We start from the raw sequence: 12,320 nt of genomic DNA, 5'->3' as shown, positions 1-12,320 counted from the left end.
TTAAAGTTATGGTGGACTGTCATTTTTCTTTGCATATTTGAGTAGTTCTTGCCATGATATGGTATTTTACCAAATAGGGATATCTCTGCATACCACCCATACCTTGTCACAATACAACCGATTGGCTCAAACACATTAAGAAGGAAAGACGTTCCACAAATTAACTTTTAACAAGGCACTCCTGTTAATTTAAATCACTTCCAGGTGACTACCTCATGAAGCTGTTTGAGAGAACGCCAAGAGCAGCAAAGCTGTCGTCAAGGCAAAGGGTGGCTACTTTGAAGCATCTCAAATTTTTGTTTAACACTTTTTGGGTTACTACATAATTCCATATGTGTTATTTGATCGTTTTGATGTCTTTACTATTGTTCTACAATGTAGAAACTAGTCAAAATAAAGAAAAACATTTGAATGTGTAGGTTTGTCCAAACTTGACTGATACTGTATGTAATGACCTTGTAACAGGTACAGGTTCAGGTAAGCAAGTACATTCAGGTACTTAGCATTGTTCATTCTGCTTTCCACAAACAGAACAAAATATGTAGTTTATAATGTACTGCATGTACGTACTTGCTTGCAACAGGGAAATTGTGTACATTTTCACTGGGATTTACTTTGGTATACTTTGAACAATTCCTGTTTTATATAATTATAGTTTGTTGTTGTTGTTGTGTTATTATGGGTGGCTTCATGAGGATAAATCATGATTCGGCTGTTCTGGAATCTGAGGGTTTAAATGCTGCAGATGGAGTGATGACCTTTTTAATTTGCTCCATACAAGATCGATTACCTGCAAGTTCCTTGACATAGTAGAGAAAGTGTAGTTGTTAAAGGCAGTACAGGACCTCAGAGTTAGCAGAATCAACCAACCTCCAAACTCTCTTAACTGGTACAGAGGCCTTTTAAAGTGGGCAATTGGTAACTCCTATTAAGTTATACTGTACTTCGTCTCTATTTTGTGATTCCTTCCCCTGTCTATCTCTCCCCCAGCTTTTCTTCACATGCTGTTCTAGGCCCTGGCATTTCAACATGACCCTTGAAAAACATTGGCTAATTAGTTCCCAAGGAAGCCACAATCCATCTTCCTGAGCTAGTGATGTGTCTACCTCCCCATTCATACTCTCTCAGACTGAAATTAGAATGTCTCAAACTCCAGCCAGGGGCCTCGCAGAGTGAATAGACAAAACAGTTTCACCACTGGACACTGAGAAAGCTTCTAGTCAGGTAAGATACCAAAATAAAGAGTGTAAAAACAGAGAAATAATAGTGATACTTCTATATTGTTTTACAGATATATTGTTATTCTGACCAAATGCTTTATTACGAATACATCACTGAGAGTCAGCTGCAGCAATACATTCTCCTAACAAATCCTATGTTGGTCCATCCCCTATCATCATTTTCCAGGATTTTGTGTCAAATGAAGTAGCACTGGGTCAATATATTTCAATAGCTTTTCCAACTAGTATACCATATAGTATATCCAAAACTGCAGATACAGTAGGCTGGTAGTTATTTTTCCTGTAACACTTACCCATTGTTCTCATGATTCCTGGAATGCCTGCCAATGGATCCAAGAGCACAATGAGGAGAGGAAATCTAGATGTGAATCCCAATAAGGACCATCTTCACTTGAACTTCAAAGACCGTGTTTAGACAATATAACGCTTTATTTACTGTCCTTGTTTACTTTGTTTTACAAGTGTTGCATTTCATGAGCCCCACCTGTTTTAAGCCCCACATTTTATGCAATAAATGTGTTTTTTTGTTGTTGTTTTTAAATGGGGGGGCCTTGCCTGTTTTTCATGTTATTTTGGCATTAATACGGTCATTAATACCAGTCACATGTTAGTTTGCAAACAATGTAAAAAAATATATATATATCATCGGGTTAATGAAGCCGCATGAGGAAGGCAACTCCAAAATGCAAGTGTTTCAGCCTACCTCTGTGCTTTCTGTGGTGGTGGGGCTAGCCAGCAGAAAACAGAAGCATTTGCGCCATGATTGGCTCAGTGTTTTGTCACTCATGAGGACACTACGTCACGGCCGAGTAGTAAGGGTGGACATAGAAAATTCAAGCCCTTTGGCTCCTGCCATAGAATTACATGAGTAGTGCCCTTCCAAAAAGGCTCAAGGTCATTGACCACAGATAAAATGACGTCAAATCACATTATATGTACAGTAGCTTTGATTGGACTGATCATGTCAACATCTTACTTTCAAAATCTTAGCTAGCAGTCATCATCATGAATCAACTCAACAATCTACTTGCAAATCCTTTTTAATCCTTGTCATATGAAGACAATTAATGAAGAGAAATTATATATAAAACATATCGGTGCTCATTGGCCATTGGACATAAATATTACACATCAAGTTGTAAATCTCAAATTCAACAATGAGTGGTTTGGAAGGAATCAGTCGCAGTGGCTAACTGCAAGCATTGCAACTAGGATGTCGGGAATAAATGAGCTCAGACTGAGAAAATACCTTTTGAACGGTCATCCAAATCCAACTCGGAATTGTAAATCTAGCCCCTTTTTCTTTCTTTGATTACAAAATTTCACCACGAAGAACGGCTGCGCCACCTTCCTGTTCAAGTGAGCACATCACAAGGTGAGTCCAAAAATGTCTTATATGCTGCTGCAAAAATTATGTAATATGCAAGGGAGATATTTATACTGTAGCTAAGAAATAAATACTAAGTGTATGTTGTGTAGTAAGCTTTTAGTAGCACATGTGCCTCTGTCTTCACCTCTTAATTTTGCCTAATGTTACTGTTTTGACTCAATGGTGCACATGTAGCCTTTAACCTGTTTTTGAGAAATCTAATCATTGCATATCGTAAGAGCTTTCATTATCTGGTTATATGCCTCCTTTATTTATCCTACGGTTCTGACTTGGTGTACAGGGAAAACACTGAGAACGGCCCATGTTCTGAATTCTGTCGCTGTACATTTCAAAAGCGCTGAACATTCAGATATATTGACTACGTCTGTCCTGGCTCATTCATTAATGTCTTAATCAAAATTATGGATTGCCTCTTGTCTGCTTGCCGTCCCCTTTTGCCATAGTTTGTACATCTCAATTGTCAGTAGAAACCACATTTGTTTAAGCAAGTCAGCCATATCAGCTATGGTTTTTTTAAAGCCAGTAAATGATGCTGAATGAACTGTTTCGCTGCCAGACAAGGCTCAGCTGATAGCTAGGTGTAGCAGGTATTGGGACTCTGCTGGTGGGGCAGCTTTATGTAGGCCCTAACAGTTTGTGGGCACTGTTTGTCACCACAATTAATGTATTGTTTAGTGTTGTGTTGTTTAGTGACTTTGCTGGCATACACCCCACTTAGATTTTTTTTGCCCCACCAAGATTCACATGCTAAAATCTTCACTGCTTACCATTGACCAAATCCTACAATTATTTAGAAAAACATGATATTACCGTTACTGTGTCATTCATACAGTTCTGCAGATACAGGGAGAAATGTATATTTATGAATGCAAAACGACCATGGCCATGTGTCTTTGTAACGCTCATTGTTGTAAGAATGGTTGGACCAAGATGCAGCGTGTGGTAGGTTAATCATATGTATTAATGAAAACCAGCAACAAAACAAGAAAGAGAAAACCAACAGCCTTATAGGGCTCAACAGCAACAATACAAAAACAAGATCCCACACAAAACAGGTGGGAAAAGGCTGCCTAAATATGATCCCCAATCAGAGACAATGATAGACAGCTGCCTCTGATTGGGAACCATACCAGGCAAACATATAAATGCAAAAACTAGAGTACCCACCCAAGTCACACCCTGACCTAACCAAAATAGAGAATAAAAAGGATCTCTAAGGTCAGGGTGTGACAGTCTTGTTACCTGTAATCTGAGAACTTAAAGTTTCCCACTGATCCTCCTGTATTTCCATGAGTAAATGTGACATGCTATAGTAATCTGTATCATTCATTCAATCAATATGATGCTTTGTTTGTCAACATGGCCATCAATATGATGCTTTGTTTGTCAACATGGCTGTCAATATGATGCTTTGTTTGTCAACATGGCCGTCAATATGATGCTTTGTTTGTCAACATGGCCGTTTGTCAACATATATTTTCAGGTAGACAATTTTACACAACACAATTTTACTCAAATCTGGAACAGCTCTATATGTATTTTTCTGCCTACTGTTTTTGAAAAAGTGATCCCTCAACGCATCACTTATATACAGTACCCCTCATTCATCCCCTTTACAATAAAATAATATCCTCTGCAAAGTACATTTTGTAAATAAAAACAATCAGATCTTAACATGACCACGGTATAATGTGACTTTTTGTCCCATTTCCATTTCCATAAATATTTCCTTTATTTGGTTGTAATAACATTGCACAGTATGGGTGCCCATTTAACGTGAAAATAAGCTTTAGGCCTATTAAGTATGGCTTACCATTATCTCAATTTGTCAGTACTGGAAAATTAAAGAAGCATGCAGAATTTGCAGAATGCTTTGTTTGGATTAATGGTGCTGCAGTCCAGTGCACACACATTCATGTGGTTATTACTATCAATAAGATGCTGAGGGTAGCGGGATGAGTGGGTCTGGTCCTTTTAGCCCATTTAGTCTGATAAAGTCAGGCAGAGACAGCGACAGGGTTATGGATAGAGATTCCATGATGGAAAGCAGAGGAAGATGAAAGAAAATGTAGGTCTGTGATGCAGGCAAGCAACCAATGCTGACAAAAGGCATTACCTTTTAATGTGTATAGTGGGTGGGGGATCTTCTCCTGTAAGAGCTTACCAACTGCATTGTGTCTCAATTGTTGTTTTCAGCATAGTGAAAGAACAACTTAATGTACTCTATGCATCTACACTGAGTGTACAAAACATTAGGAACACCTTTTTAATATTCAGCTGCACCCCCCTTTGCCCTCAAAACAGCCTCAATTCGTCTGGCATGGAATATAAGGTATTGAAAGCGTTCCACAGGAATGCTGGCCCATGGTGACTCCAATGCTTCCCACAGCTGGATGTCCTTTGGGTGGTGGACCATTCTTGATACACGCGGGAAACTGTTGAGCATGAAAAACTCAGCAGCGTTTTAATTCCTGACACACTCAAACTATGTGTAGCCATAAAAGGTGGTTGGATGAATTATCAGCCACAACCTCTTCCCATGATCACTGACTAAAACCCTTGGATAGTATGTACTTGGCAAGTTTCACAGTCTTCAACATCTTGAAACGGCAACACTGAGGAAGTTAAGTAAAACATTTTTTAAGGGGTCTGTGGCACTATTAGAGGCACCATGGACAGTTCAGCACCATGGACAGTGTCGTGCAATGCATTGCTACTGAACAGATCCAAGTTCATGTACATCACAGCTCAATGCAGCACCACTCTGAGGAACAGCACTTCAGTCCAGGATTTCTAGAAGCCCACTCATTTCCTTAGTCATAAATCCTCTCTGGGATAGGGTCTAGTTTCCTGAATTTCCGCCTGACTGACGTGCCCAAAGTAATCTGCCTGTTACTCAGGCCCAGAAGTTAGGATACGCATATCATTGGTAGCATTTGAACACTTTGAACACTTAGAAATTTCTAAAACTGTTAAAATAATGTCTGAGACTATAACAGAATTGATATGGCAGGCAAAAATCCAACCAGAATATATTCATTTTGAGGTCCCAGGCTCTTATAATGTAAAACTATTGTTCCTATGTAAATCCATCTCCCATATCGCAATTTCTATGGCCTCCAATAGATGTCAACAGTCTTTTTTCAAGGTTTCAGGCTTGTGTTTTGAAAAACAAGCAAGAATTTAGAGTTTTAGTGAGAAGAGCACCGGAACAATATCAGTCTTTCGGCGCGCGAGGGAGAGGGCCCGCGCGCGCGCTTACTAATTTTCCTTTCCTATTGAAGATACTACTTTCCGAATGAAATATTATAGTTTATTACATTTAGAGTACCTGAGGATTAAATAGAAACATCGTTAGACTTGTTTGGACAAAGTTTAGCGGTAGCTTTTTAGACTCCTTTGTCTGCATGTAGAACAAGTGGATTACTGAAATTGATGGTGCCAACTAAACGGGATATAAAAAAGGATTGAAAACAGAGGAAGCTCTTCAAAAGTGAGTGATTTATTTAATCGCTTTTTGTGATTTTAAGAAGCCTTTGCTGGTTGAAAAATATGTTGATGTGGGGCGCCATCCTCAGACAATCGCATGGCATTCTTTCGCCATAGAGCCTATTGTAAATCGGACAACACTGTTAGATTAACAAGAATTTAAGCTTTTAAATTATATAAGATACTTGTATGTTCATGAATGTTTAACGTTACGATTATTTATTTCAATTGTGCTCCCTCCAATTTGGCTGGTGTCCCTCAAGCATTACATTTCAGAAGCTACATTTTATAATATTCGGAAGAATATTGTCTGAGAAAAGATTTGTACTGTTGTTCTGTCAGGTTTCTGGTCCTGTCTTCTGTCTTTATTGTCCTTGTTCAGCATGTGACACTCCAAGTATGTGAGTGCATCACAAAGTTTGTCTAGGGACATACAATTCTTGTTGTATTTTTCAAATATCAAATAGAGTGCTCAGAAGTAGAGGAAATATCCAACAAATTCATAGCATTTGACTCTGAATTTTGCTTGCGACAAGACAGAAGACATATGAGCCATGACCTTGGGAGAAATAATAGGCAATAAACATAAATCCCCAATAGGGGGATGTTCAGTTCACTTTTCTTAGGTATTTCTCAACTTTAAGGGTTTTCTGTGCCCAGTGCATTTTATTTTGTTGTACAGTTCAGGATAATTCAATCCATTTGAATGGACAGTGGGCCACTGTTAAGAGGCACTCAGTGAGACTAATGTAAAGGTGACCTTCAGGAAAGCTGGTCCGTTGGTCAAAATCCATCTTGTGATCCAGGTTTATTTCTGGCTGGAGCCTTGCTAGTATTATCTTGCACTGCATTGTGCACATATAGAAGATGTGTCCTACAGTTAGTTATACGCCTGTTGCGCACATATAGTTTAGCAACACATGTTGTGTAAATACTATGTTTCTAGTGGATCGCGTCTAATAATTTATGACATCTATTTAATAATGTTAACCGCACAACATCAATTTCCTGATGAAATAGCAGTTAGCACCTTGCAAAGATGCATTGGGAAGATCTTAAATCTGACCAAACACCCTGTGAGGCATGGTGAAACACATTCAGTTAAAGATTAACAAATGACAATTAAAAAGAATATCAAACCCATCTATGCCCAGCAGCGTTGCAGTTCTTGAGACACTTAAACCAGTTTGCCTGCCCCATTCAAAGGCACATAAATATTTTGTCTTCAAATCAAATCATTCAAATCATTCACCCTCTGAATGGCACACATACACAATCCATGTCTCAATTTAACCGGTCTCCTCCCCTTCATCTACACTGATTGAAGTTGATTTAAGGTGACATCAATAAGGGATCATAGCATTCACCAGGATTCACCTTGTCAGTCTACTGTATGTTATGGAAAGAGCAGGTGTTCCTAATGTTTTTTACACTCAGTGTATATATTGTATCACATCCACTCTGAGCTCAGCTGGCACTGTGAGCTTAACTAAGGGCTCAGTTCAATCAAACCAACATTGTCATTGTTTTGCTTTTTTGCTTTCCCCGTAGACAAATACATTGGTTTTGTTATTTTGTTTAAGACACTATAAAAACAGTACATGTACTCACTCCTCTCACATACAGTTGAGACCTTCAGTTGTCAGAGTGAGAAGTGTATGTGTGCAAACAGCTGTTGTGTAAACAAAGGCACTGAGTAAACATTGCTATAGTAAGATTGATTGAATCTGGCTTTAAGAAAGCCCCTCTGCCTTCCTCTCTAACCCCACCTGACATCACAAAGAGATACATGTGATCTTGAGAGTCCTCATGTAGGCCAACCCAACCAGGAGGAGTGGGAGGCTGATCCAGTGACACATCCTGTGATTCAGGACTTTAACATTGTTATTAAGAAAATTACATTAGGTTACTATAGTACAGCATGTGCTCAAGTGCATCTGTAATTCTTACAGTACCTGTGAATGCTTTTTAAAGCTCTAGATCATCCTGTAATATTTCAAATTCCTAGAGGTCTTACAAACTAATTCAGTTGGCCAAAAGGCCACAGCTCAATCAAATATACATGACTATAGCACAATATCTTTCTACAGGTCGCGGGAGGTAGCATGTGAGGTAGTAGCTCTAGGAAATACCTTAAGCTGACATCAAGGTTTTATTGTCTGTACCTATTCAGGCTGCATGACATAAAATGTTGCAGCTCCAGCATGTCTACAGCAGGTTTTAACCTGGTCAACCCCTCAAGCCTGTTCTCGTCCCATTTTCAGAAATCAGCCCTAATCGGTGGTGATGGTAAGGGCACATTTCAATGTGTTTCACACTGGAAGACTTCTGAGTCGACTCCCATGCATAATATCCATGCAATTCTGCCTCAGACAGATATGTGCTGTAATCTCTTTGAAAATGAGCACTTGCACCATATAAGAACCTCAAATCGCTGAGTTTCAGGAATAAGAGGGAGGACAGGACAGAGCCATATTGTACTGTACACATGCCCTTGCTTTTGAGCATAGAATGTGTTCTTTGGTGCAAAAATCTAAACTATTATTGAGTTCCAACCAGCAGCAAAATATCATAATTACATTTACCAGACACTCTTATCCAGAGCGACTTACCGTAGTGCGTGAATACATACAGTACTTTTTCCCCATACTGGTCCCCCAAAGCCCTGGCGTTGCAAGCACCATGCTCTTCCAACTGTGCCATGATGTTCAGAAACCTTGATGTAACTGCTTAAAGAGATTGAATGGGATCTTAAGCACTTACAAATTCGTAACATACCAATTGCACAACAAAAACATTTGCAGAACGTAACATATCATACAATATGGATGACATTGTACACAATTGTGCAACATTTATGCTGACCCGTTTTTGCTCACAAGCGCTACTTTCATAACTACTGGTTGAAATTATACAAAAGCTCTGCACCATCACCTTAAACAGACCCTGGAAACAAATCTTCCTTACTGCAATGTATTTTCCTTTTTTTCTGTCCTGAAGCAAAAAAATGTGATGAGTGGCAAAGGATGGTATGACAGGCTATTGCATGCATGTAGTATACAGTAGAAGTGCATTTTTAGTACACGTGTCAATGAAAACAGACAATGTCTACCGACCAGTGTAACGTAGATAAAGATAGATACAAATAAATACTGTGGATGGTATTTGAGACAAAATAAAACAGGATTTAGACTCAACCCTATTTACCTATCTACCTCTGTGTCAGTCTGATTCTCCCCTGCTGTCCTTCAGTCCACAAATAAAGGAATAAACACCATTTACGGTTTATTGAACCAAAGGCATCCCTTTGTGTCCCCTAACTTAATTTTTGTTGGTATGAAACCTGTGCTGGCCACACCATACATGACAACAGTAGAAGATGTGTATCCCCTCGAGACTGCAGACCCCTCTTTGTTCATGGGGCAGGTGCCATATGGACAGGAAGACGTTCAGCTCTGTTGCCTCAATAAATTGTTGTTGACACTGCCCTCTAGAGATGTGTGATAGTGCATTAGTACTGCAGACCTTATCCCAGACAGCAGTCTTCTGCACTGAGGCCAGTTCCTCTACAGCAGTGCAATTAAATGCTCCAGGGAATAAGACTGTCTTTAGCCATTTATGACAACCTTTTCCTTCTATTTTTCTATTTTTATGTAATCTCTCTCCTTGTTTTATAGGCAAGGTCATTCAAAATACCAATATCTTTATACAATCCACTGACCAAATATGCCACCATTTGCTCCAAATCCATTGTTGTAAGCTACTGCTATTTATCTAAAAATCAGAGTGCATACTTTATACTGAATAATATTGGGGATTACAACCTGGTCTGTGGGTGGAAGGGAACATAGGATAGGATAAACCCTACAAATATTTTGCATTATGTGAACCTTGAAGCAACTTCAAGTGTCTGTTTGTGTACAGTGAGAATATAGAATTTCATCTTGATTTGTTCCAGTAGCAATGCTACTAACTCTGCTGATTTGATGACATTTTGTGAGCACCTGCAGTGAGTGCATAGAGGATAACATATGCATATGCCTTATTCAATCTGTTGTGGATGATTTTCAAGAATTGGCTAAATGGACAAATGCAGACCTTACAAATAAAGTATGTGTGGACACTAAATTCACAATAACATCCATACCTCATTTGTATCTGGTCATGGGACATACTCATGATAAAAGGAGGGGAAAGAAACTGACATAATCCTACACTTGCATTAGGAGCTTGGCGCAGGCTACTAAAATGTGAATATTGGGGCAAAGGGTTTAATGTTTTTTTTAATAGAGGGGCAAGGTGCACTTCGGGATTAATTCATAGTTTTTCATGGTGATGACGCTCATGGTTTTGGTGCTATAGTATAGTGCCAGCTAAAGATGCTGAAACTATCCAGGTTCATTGCGATATTGTACAGTAGAATAAGGCGTTGCAGTATTCAGGAGGTTATAATGATCTTTAAAAACCTTTTCACTAAAGAAAAACAAAATCCTGCAGAAATAAATCGGTTTAGTGGACAGAATTAGGGGGGAAGGGTTTAGAGCCAGGGTAGGATTAAGGAAAATTGTGTGAAATAAAGAGCGAGTGATCAGGAGTGACTGTGTGCTTGCGTGTGTGCTGGAGGGCGGGAGGATAGAGCGCGCGGGTGAGAGAGAAGAGCATTGACTGAGAAGCTTAGATTTTCAACCAACCTATATCATTTTTTTTCTAATCATCGACTGCACTGCTTAACGTTGATTGTCTAGCAGGAAAATATTTTTCTACGCAGTTGAGGAACCGTTTCAGTTGACGATTATTGGTCCTCTTTGCTGTAATTTAAGTGTTCTTGGAACGAATTTATCATATTTCTATTTATACTTGAACTGCATCATGAACAGTTTGTGGGCACCTCTCGATCTCACACCTTTGGAATGGTGGGGATTACGCAGCCGACAAATGGGGAGCATGTAAACGCAGATGGAGTTTGGGATTTATTGCAAAATAAGGGAAAGATGACTGTCTTCTCTTTGTGTCTCCTCTTGTTCGCAGATCTGCTGGATTTAGCCGTTGGTAAGTCATCATTTATGCATAAACACAGTATGTGAGAGTTGAATAAGAAAAAGCCTCTCACATTTTAAGAATTCGTGAGGTCATAATTTCGGAGACGCTGTGGAAGGCAGATGGCTGAGTCCATGTACATTTGAAACTGTTTAAATGTTGGTCGCTCATATTATGAACCATAGCATTCAAAATGTATGCACATAGAATTGCCTAAACTTTTCCCCATTCCGATAAAGTGAATGGTTTCCTTGAAGACCCTAGAATGGTATTCCTCCGCAGCTTCAGTTTTGACTGCTGGTATCCTCAGATATGGTATCGTTGGGTACTAGGGTTTGGTAAAGGAGAGCATAGAAGGAAGAAGTGTGCATCACACATCATGGTATTTCTTGCAAATGGTCCATAAACTTTACAGTGTGAAATCAAGTAATTATCTTCTTCTTGTTATTTTATTATGATTGTTATCATTACTACTTCAGATCGCTAACAGATTTGCTGCCTGTGAGTTATGGCATTCAACTACCGTTATGTTTCGGGCTCTTCGGCGACTCACATTGAATGCAGCCTTAGCTCAAGTGTTCTCCACAGCCCATGAATACAGCCAGGACCAGACTTCTAATAATAACAAAATATCAGTAGCCTTCTATCTGTGAATGAAGACAATTGATACATTTACTTATCTCCTACATATAAGTTATAATGGAACTTTAAATGGAACTACTAGAACTTTTTCATAAGATCAAGCCATTGTGTGCTGCTGCATATTTTTTTTAATAAACAATGGAGGGCTATTCCATGGGCTCCTGGGGTCTTGCATTAGGCTTACATTTAAGATGTAACTTTTATTTAGCCAAACTAGGCTACAGCACAGTCACTGTTAGAGTAGATTTCGGTTATTTGTCTGACACTCAAAGATCTGACCAGATTCTACAGCATTGAAGCACACATTTTTCCGTAAAGCTGCAATATGTAACTTTTTAGGCCACCTGACAAAATTCACATAGAAATGTGATTTATATATACACTACCATTCGCAAGTTTGATGTCACTTAGAAATTGACTTGATCTGGAAAGAAAATCATTTTTTGTCCATTAAAATAACATCAAATTGATCAGAAATACAGTGTAGACATTGTTCATGTTGTAAATGACTATTGTAGCTG

At 38.9% G+C, this 12,320-nt stretch overlaps 1 protein-coding gene across 2 annotated transcripts in view; it reads left to right on the top strand.

Annotated features, from left to right (window-relative positions):
* The first annotated feature begins 10,723 nt into the window (after positions 1 to 10,723).
* Positions 10,724 to 12,320, top strand: part of LOC118388483 (immunoglobulin superfamily member 21-like) — a 277,169-nt gene continuing 275,572 nt past the window's right edge. For both annotated transcript variants that reach the window (XM_035777607.2, XM_035777606.2), the window contains exon 1: positions 10,724 to 11,169. In XM_035777607.2, coding sequence (XP_035633500.1) covers positions 11,031 to 11,169 — 139 coding nt within the window. In that variant the 5' untranslated portion in view covers positions 10,724 to 11,030. The remainder of the gene's footprint in view (positions 11,170 to 12,320) is intronic.

This window comes from Oncorhynchus keta, chromosome 10 (assembly GCF_023373465.1).
Source record: "Oncorhynchus keta strain PuntledgeMale-10-30-2019 chromosome 10, Oket_V2, whole genome shotgun sequence".
In the NCBI taxonomy this organism is placed as follows: Eukaryota; Metazoa; Chordata; class Actinopteri; order Salmoniformes; family Salmonidae; genus Oncorhynchus; species Oncorhynchus keta.
Note: the sequence above shows the minus strand (reverse complement) of the source record. Positions and strands in the feature narration are given on the sequence as shown.